This window comes from Misgurnus anguillicaudatus, chromosome 24, assembly GCF_027580225.2.
Source record: "Misgurnus anguillicaudatus chromosome 24, ASM2758022v2, whole genome shotgun sequence".
Taxonomy (NCBI): domain Eukaryota; kingdom Metazoa; phylum Chordata; class Actinopteri; order Cypriniformes; family Cobitidae; genus Misgurnus; species Misgurnus anguillicaudatus.
In genome coordinates this window covers 32,127,055-32,136,353 of record NC_073360.2, presented here as the reverse complement: position 1 = coordinate 32,136,353, position 9,299 = coordinate 32,127,055, and the positions used below count along the sequence as shown (strand labels likewise).

Genomic DNA, 9,299 nt, shown 5'->3' with positions numbered 1-9,299 from the left:
ACACCAAGTGTAAACGTGATGTGTCTCTCTCGTCCACTTGTGATCCGATCGATGAAAACACATCTAAATACCAAGTGTAACAGTCCCTGGGATATTTTTCCTCGCGTGGATGAAAAAGGAGTGTCTTAGCTACGTATATGGTTGCTTTTTGTATGTGATTTTAAGCGGACATATCATGACAATCAGACTTTTTACATGTTTAACATACATCGGTGTGCTTTGACGGATCACAGGCAAAGTACATTGCAAATTGTTCATTTTTTTCATTGCTTTTGCTTTGTAGCTACTGGAAGCCATGTTAACCTTGGCATGACAGGGCCACCGTACTAGTTAAAACGCGTTCCGAATGGGGGGGGGGCTAGAAAGTAATATTCAGTTGGTTGTCATATGGAATTTTACCGCTAGATGGGAGTAGATCCTACACAGTGGGGCTTTAAGGTACAATAATGTTTAAAAAAGCTTTGCACTTGGTCTCACTAGATCTGTATCATTGAGGACAATTATTTTGTTTATTACTCAAAAATAGTTTGTGTTTTTAGATAACACTTCAACTCAGCTATGAGGCAGATACAGAGATGGTGGGGAATAACAGCAGGCCAGAGACGAAGTGATGACAGAATACAATGAAAATGGTTTATTGAATAATCTTACATCGCATTTTAATGCTCATTCTGACATTGTCTGACTACAAACAGAGTTATGCACTGTAATAAAACATAATGGACAATTACGGTAATTTTCTTTTAATTTTACACACAATCCCTTTACCCCAAAACACAACTTAATGAAGTAAAACTAAACGTACCTATACATATAAGTAAAACAGCTCTAAAACAATATGGAAAATTGCTTTATTTTAATACAACACATATTTTTGGGATTTTATTAGTGTGTAACCAATGAAAACAATTAACATTTACTGCTTTACAATGATTTAGGATGTTGTTAAAAATCTTTAAATGGAAACTATATATTATATATTAAAGTAAAGATTTGTAAATACAAAGGATTTTAACTCACAAAAAAAGCATAAGGATTTTTATTAAGAGAGGACCAGTTAAATGTCCTCACAACTTGGTTATCATACAGTAGTATTACGAATGTTAGTGTGGAAATATGACCCTTTTGAATATAGTGTTTTTGTTATACAAACAAACACAGGTCTTTGACAAGTTATAATGTATTGTTATATACTATAGTGTACTGTATGTATTGGGTGCATATATACAGTACTGTGCAAAAGATGTTTTAATGTCCATATTTATTTTCAATCTATTTTATTAAGATACAAACAGAAAATACAGAAAATATGTAAAAAAAATAATTTTCAGGACTAAATGTCTTCTTAAGGCATCGTCTGTGTTTAGAGTGACCTCTCTCTTGGCACTAAACACATCTTGAGCGTTTTTGAGCAGAATAAAGTAAAAAGATTAATTTCTTTAAAATTAGAAATTAGGATGTGTGTGTGTGTGTGTGTGTGTGTGTGTGTGTGTGTGTGTGTGTGTGTGTGTGTGTGTGTGTGTGTGTGTGTGTGTGTGTGTGTGTGTGTGTGTGTGTGTGTGTGTTGCTATATATTACATAAGGTCCTTGTTTTGAGCCTCGGCTGAGTCAAGAGGCCTCCGTGTGTCAGCATGAGTTTCCACCAGGTACTCCGGTTTACTCACTGTTAAAAACATGCAAGTCTAGCTGAATTGGAGATGCTTAAAATGGCCCTAATTTGAATTTTGTATAATTTCTCTTACCATGAATATCTAGCCGTAGGTGCTGTAGTGGCACTAAACAATAATAAATAATATAATCCTTACTTAAACAATTAACTAAATGCAAATGTTTTTTTTTTACTTTAGGCATTTATGTTGGTTACGAATATGTTACGACTTACTTGCATCTTTTGCCTATAAAGAAACACAGTCCTCCAGCCAGAAGAGCAGCTCCAAGAACACAGAAGACTGGAATCAGGATGTGGTTGACATCAGTTTGTTCTGCTAAGATCACAATAACATAATTTTATAAAAAACATCAAAAAAGCTTTTGTGATAATGATATATGGAAGGTTGTGTCTAAGGGTCCTATTTTAACGAGTTAAACGCATTGTCTAAAGCGCACAGCGCAACGTCTAAATGGGCGTGTCCGAATCCACTTTTGCTAATTTAACGACGGGAAAATGGTTTGTGCGCCGAGCGCATGGTCGAAAAGTGTTGGCACAATTTTTTTAATGAGAAATGGGAGTATTTCGGGCGTAACGTGCAATAAACCAATGAGAGTCTCAGCCCTCAACCCCTTTAAAAGCCTGTTGCGCTGGCGCTATGTCTAATCCCTATTTAGATGACGGACTTTGTAAACTGAAAAACTAAGCGAAAGAAGAAGATCCCCAGTTTAAGATTAATGTTAAATAATTGTGTTGTTTTCACTTGTATTGAAATTGTTATTTTTTGGATTAAAACCTTTAAAACACATTTTCTTTTAGTCATGGAAGTAAAAAAGCAGGCTTTTAGTTGCTTTAAATGTATGGCTATCCAATATCATCAAAAAATAATTTACAAGTATGTAAGAAAAGGTTTGTACTATAAAAATACTTTATTTGTAACAAACAGGAGATAAAGTATTTACAAACCTCTCTCCTTTCAGAACTTGGACAGTGTCACAAGATTTTTTAAGCATTACTTAAAAATGTTTGTCATCTCACCATATCCACAGGTACAGAGTCATCATATACAATAAATCCGTGAGGTAGCATTAAAAAACATTTGAAAACAGATGCATTTGTTTAAAGCAAAGCATTTATTTATTTATCAGGCTGCAGGTGAAGCAGCTCTTTGTGCCTTCTAACGTCATAATTAGTCCTCATTTATGTCCAAGAGACTCAATAATAATCTTTTACATTCAATCCTTTAATCTTTCATATTTAAAAGCATTTTTGTGCTGCTCCGCATTCATGTATGTGTTAAGCAAACCCGCGTTGTCGTCCCGGTTAGGCGCTTATTACTAATGCGCTCTTTAAATAACAAAAAAACATATTGACTTTAGACTTTAGAGCAGGTTTTTGTTGGTCAATGGCGTAGTCTATTTTAGTTGCCTCAAAATAGCAACGCGCCAACAATGCGCCTGAACACACCTCGTTTTCAGACCAGAACGCCCATGGGTGCAAAAGGGGGCGCAAATGCATTTTCTATTTAAACAACGCGGGGCCAAAAAAAAAATTATAATTGCGCAGGGTGGAAACTAGCATGACACTTGCGTCGCGCATTGCGCTGCATTGCGCCGGGTGTAAGATAGAGCCCTAAAGCTTTAAAGACTATTTGAAATAGTTGTGTATGAGTCCCATGGTTGTAACAAGTAGCAAAGATCAATCTCAATCAGCCACTCTTAGGGTGTTTTCACATATACACTGTTTAGGTCGGCCCAAATGACGTGTCGCTCCGAGTACGGTGCGTTTGGGTCAGTGTGAACACAACAGCCGCACTCGGGTGCGCACTCAACGGCCGCTCCAAGACCGCTCTAAACAGGTGGTCTCGGAGCGGGTGTCGCCGAACTCTGGGGCGACCCACCTGTGGTGTGAACACTGCCGGACCTCGGACCGAACCAAATACAGGAAGTTCTCCCCATGTTTGAGCCACTGGGCTTCCGTTGTGACGTGACTGAGCCGGGTGTTATATTGTGGGTTAACAACAAACAAGCCAATCTGGTCCGTTGCAGAGAGATTCGCTGTCTCCTTTACGTTTGAGCTGATGATTTTATAAATGCATAGCTGTCTTCCACACACAAATAGTGACATTACGGGCTTTTTAGCAAACGGCTCCGTGAGAAAGGCTTTAATAGAACAGCTACGCAATTTCGCGTTAAAGCAAAGAAACTTCGCAAAGACGTGCATCGTTTATCTCCACATCTTGATAGCTGCGCTCTCCCTGTCAGGCTGGTTGTCATGGAAACGTGGGGGTGGTCATGAGACGGTAAGAGCTGTCAGAGACCAATGACAGCGCTGACCGTTGTCACATGGCATACGGTGCGGCATTTTGAGTAAAGTAAAAAATATATATATGTGAACACGGACCGCACTAACTGAAAAATGATACAATGTATTTTGGTGCGCTCCGAGGCCGCACCACGGTGCGCACCAACATATGTGAAAACAACCTTAGAGTGGAATACGAGAGCAACTTTACTGCTCAGGACAGACCAGGAACTCATGCATAACCAAACATTATGCTGGGGTATGTGCTGGAATCTCGAACATGTTACTAAATTAAAAAACAATGCAACCTTAATGATCTACTGTAGATCTCAAAATGTATAAACATCTTGCAGATTTTTTTGTCATACCTTTCACAAAGATGGGACGGATGGCTGCAAATTTATCCCTGACACCATGATAACTGACTGTACACGTGATATCGCTGTGATCGTCATCTTTTGTGGGTGTGAAGGTCAGAATAGACTCAACTTCCCAGTTCCCATGACCAATATCCTTAAAGCTCATCATGTTATGGCCATTGTGATTCCAGGTGAGAGTGGGCTGGTATGAGGGGCAGGTGTGCCTGACAGAGCATCTGAAGATCGCAGGATGACCCTCCTGTACAGCCTGATCAGAATGCAGCTCCGGTTGTGAGGCTTGCTCTATATATAGTTTGTAAATGATAAGATGCGTATCTCAGATAGTATATGAAAGTAGAAACCAGCGTTTAATACAGTACCACAATTCAAAAAAATAATATTTTGCATGTAGATTGTTATTAGTGAAGTTTCATGTTGAAAAAACTAGAAAATCTAATGGTTTTCATTAAAACAAATTATACATTTTATATTATTACCATTAAATGCATAAGAATTTCTTTTTTTCTCAGAAAGTTTTATGAATACAAAAATGCTTACCAATCATATTAATGTGTACACAATTGTCCACAAAGGAGTATTTGTCTTTTTCTGATGTCTGTAATTCAACTCTAAAACAAAATGGGCCGTTGTCATGGCCTTTGACTTCATCGATCTCCAGTGAGCAGTTTAATGCACCCAGTCGTCCAACCAGTCTGGTGCGACCCTTGAAATTGTCCACAATGAGTGTTTTATCCTCAGAATAGACGTAATCATCCCATTTGTCTTTTTTGTGCCAAATACCTCTCGTACGAGCAGAGGGCTGTCTTGTTCCCGGGTATTGGAATGAACAGGGCAACACAACACAAGATGAGACCAAAGCCTTCATTTCGTGCTCTACTTTTACCTTCCAAACATCAGCAAACACGAAAACCCAAAAAACTAAAAAAAAAAAACATTTTTTGAATTAAAATCTGTTAAAATAAGTGATGGATCAAATGAGGTTAGGAAAATGAAATACAGGTATGTTAAAAGAAGTAGTTGTAAAGTTACACAAAATATAAATAATGTAACCATTCAGAGCATGGATGTAATGTTATACAGTCATACTTTAAAGCCAATAACTTTAACCGTGACATTACCCTCCCCTCTACGAGTGGCTACCAGACACTCACATAAAACACAACAAAAACAAAGTCTGGTAGCAAGAGTCCAAGGGAGGGGTGGAGGGCTTGGGGACCCTGGTGAAGCCGGCAGCCGCCGGGACGAAACCAACAGGACGGTGGGCCGGACAGCGCCAGGAGAACCGGAGCGATCGCTCCGAGAACCGAGGCAGACGAATTACCCCCCTTCTGGGAATCGTCGACGATGATGTGCCCCCCGGAAATCATCTCCCGTCCCCTCGCGGAAATGGAGACCCTCACTCGGTAGCCACCCCGGGGAAATGATCGGGCGTGGTCCGTTCCGGATCCCCCTACGAGCGGGACGGTGGTCCTCCGAGGGACTGTCGACGACGACTCAACCGTTGGGGGACCGCCTGGGCCGATCCTCCTCCTGCAGGCCCGCAGAAGCGAGCGATCGCTCACGGTGGTCCCCAAGAGACATCGGGCCGATGGGGAATGAACCCCGATGTCACTACTCCCCCTCGACGAAACTCCTGGGGGAGCTGCCCTCCGTGAACTTGCTGCGTCCAATGCTGGCTGGATCATTCTGTCATGACACGGAAGGAGAGACAGGACGCAATCGCAAAGTTCGAAAATAAATAACATTTAATAATAAAACACGAGGGATAACATGGTGAACACAGGAACATCCAAGACAGGGAACAGACAAGGTAGCAATGACAATGATCCAGCCATGAGTGTGACACAAACACTGGTATAAATACACAAAGACTAATAACACACAGGTGGAATGAATGATGTGATAATTAACAAGTGTCCAGGTGATGACAATATAGAACAGACACAAAACATGACACGGATCACCGTGACATAACCCCTCCCTCTACGAGTGGCTACCAGACACTCACATAAACACAAAACAAAAACAAAGTCTGGTAGCGAGAGTCCAAGGGAGGGGTGGAGGGCTTGGGGACCCTGGCGAAGCCGGCAGCCGCCGGGATGAGACCAACAGGACGGTTGGCTGGACTGCGCCAGGAGAACCGGAGCGATCGCTCCGAGAACCGAGGCAGACGAATTACCCCCCTCCTGGGAATCGTCGACGATCAGATGCCCCCGGAAATCATCTCCCATCCCCTCGCGGAAACGGAGACCCTCGCTCGGTAGCCACCCCGGGGAAATGATCGGGCGTGGTCCGTTCCGGATCCCCCTGCGAGCAGGATGGTGGTCCTCCGAGGGACCGTCGACGACGACTCAACCGTTGGGGAACCGCCTGGGCCGATCCTCCTCCCGCAGGCCCGCAGGAACGAGCGATCGCTCACGGTGGTCCCCAAGAGACATCGGGGCTGATGGGGAACAAACCCCGATGTCACTACTCCCCCTCCACGAAACTCCTGGGGGAGCCGCCCTCCGTGAACCTGCTGCGTCCAATATGGCCGGATCATTCTGTGATGACACAGGTGGAGTGACAGGACGCAAACCCAGAGTTCAAAATATAAATAACATTTAATGATAAAACTGGAAATAATAACACGAGGAGTAACAGGTAACCAAACACAGGAACATCCAAAACAGGGAACAGACATGGTTGCAATGACAATGACACTCTATTGGCCACCGGTGTAACAGAAACAAGGCATATAAATACAAAGACAATTAAACATAAGACAGGTGTGGTGTATTGGCTTAATGAGTCAATGAGAGTCCAGGTGAGACGGATCAGTGCAATACACAAAACATGACACGGACTAGCCGTGACATAACCCCTCCCTCTACGAGTGGCTACCAGACACTCAAATAAACACAAAACAAAAACAAAGTCTGGTAGCAAGAGTCCAAGGGAGGGGTGGAGGGCTTGGGGACCCTGGCGAAGCCGGCAGCCGCCGGGACGAGACCAACAGGAACGGTTGGCCGGACTGCGCCAGGAGAACCAGAGCGATCACTCCGAGAACCGAGGCAGACGAATTACCCCCCTCCTGGGAATCGTCGACGATCAGCTGCCCCCGGAAGTCATCTCCCATCTCCTCGCGGAAACGGAGACCCTCTCTCGGTAGCCACCCCGGGGAAATGATCGGGCGTGGTCCGTTCCGGATCCCCCTGCGAGCAGGATGGTGGTCCTCCGAGGGACCGTCGACGACGACTCAACCGTTGGGGGACCGCCTGGGCCGATCCTCCTCCCGCATGCTCGCGGGAGCGAGCGATCGCTCACGGTGGTCCCCAAGAGACATCGGGGCTGATGGGGAATACACCCCGATGTCACTACAACCCCCTCGACGAAACTCCTGGGGGAGCCGCCCTCCGTGAACCCGCTGCGTCCAGTGCTGGCCGGTAGATTCTGTCACGACAGGGTTGGAGAGGGTTGTAAGGACAGGACGCAAACGCAAGGTTCCAAATATAAATAACATTTAATAATAAAAACACGAGGGCAGACATGGTGAAGGCAGGAACACAGGAACATTAACACAGGAACATTAACACAGGAACAGACAGGGTATCAATGACAATGATCCAGCAGTGAGCAAACAGAAGACAGAGGTATATATACACAGAGACTAAATGACAAACAGGTGTGATGAGGCAGGTAATTAATCAATGAATGTCCAGGTGATAACAATCGGAACAGAGACAAGACATGACACGGATTAAAGGCGGAGTCCACGATGTTTGAAAAACGGTTTGGAAAGTAGACGGGCCGACTACCAAAACACACTTATAGCCAATCAAATCAAATCAAATGCCGGGTTGCGTATGTGTGGGGCGGGTCTATCAACAGAAGGTCCAGATTCTATTGGGGTAGGGGCGTGTTTGTTTAGGTGATTTCAAATATCAACATTGGCTTTCAAACATCATGGACTCCGCCTTTAACCGTGACAACGACATCACATCATGACTGACAAATTGGGAACGCGTCTCGCGGGACCAATCTACTTCGAGAAACTTTGAAAATGCCAATGAACGTGCAGGTATTTGCACACACACAGGTGTGGTGGCAAAACTCTGGAAAGACGATCTCTGCATAACATATACAGTGGCAAGAAAAAGTATGTTAACCCCTAGGAATAAACTGGTTTTCTACTGTGATTTGCCATAAAATGTGATCTGATCCTCATCTCGGTCACAACAATAGACAAACACAATGCGCATAAGGTGACAACACACAAATAATTCTAGTTTCATTTGTCTTTTTTGAGAACCCCCATTAAACATTCATAATGCTGGAGGAAAATGTAAGTGAACCCTTGGATTTAACAGCTTGTTGAGCCTTATTTGGCAGCAAATACTTTAAGCAAGCGCTTTCAGTAGTTCTGAATCAGACTTGTGCATCGTTCAGAAGCAATTTTTGCTCATTCCCCTTTACAAAACGGCTTTAACTCAGACACATTCCACAGGTTAAGGTCTGGGCTTTGACTAGGCCACTCCAAATTGCGCATTTTGTTTTTCTTAAGCCAGTCTGAAGTGGATTTACTACAATGCTTAAGGTTGTTGTCCTGTTGCATCAACTAACTTCTACTGAGCTTCAACTGGTGGACAGCCACCCTGACATTATCCTGTAGGATTTATTTTAACTTAATAATTCATTTTACTCTCGATGATGGCAAGTGGTCCAGGCCATGAGGCAGCAAAGCAAGCTCAAATCATGATGTTCCCTCCACCGTACTTCACTGTTGGGATGATGTTTTGATGTTGGTAAGCTGTGCCCATTTTGCGCCATAACATTTTTCCCAAAAAATTCAAATTTTGTTTCAATCCATAAAATATTTTCTCAGTAGCACTGGGGTTTGCCAAGGTGCTCTTTTGCAAACTTCAGGCTCACAGCAATGTTTTTCAGGAGAGCAGCGGCTTCCTCCGTGGTGTACTGTCATAGACACC

The 9,299-nt window shown here is 43.3% G+C and overlaps 1 protein-coding gene across 5 annotated transcripts in view; it reads right to left on the bottom strand.

Moving 5' to 3' along the window:
* Positions 1-619: 619 nt before the first annotated feature.
* The window catches only part of LOC141361416 (sialic acid-binding Ig-like lectin 14), a 35,953-nt gene continuing 27,273 nt past the window's right edge, over positions 620-9,299 (bottom strand). For 2 of the 5 annotated variants that reach the window (XM_073862572.1, XM_073862574.1), the window contains 5 exons: positions 4,870-5,250; positions 4,321-4,614; positions 1,883-1,985; positions 1,743-1,775; positions 620-1,663 (listed from right to left, as the gene is read on the bottom strand). In XM_073862572.1, the coding sequence (XP_073718673.1) occupies positions 1,657-1,663; positions 1,743-1,775; positions 1,883-1,985; positions 4,321-4,614; positions 4,870-5,250 (818 nt within the window). In that variant the 3' untranslated portion in view covers positions 620-1,656. The remainder of the gene's footprint in view (positions 1,664-1,742; positions 1,776-1,882; positions 1,986-4,320; positions 4,615-4,869; positions 5,251-9,299) is intronic. The other 3 variants (XM_073862573.1, XM_073862577.1, XM_073862576.1) reach the window with 2 other exon arrangements.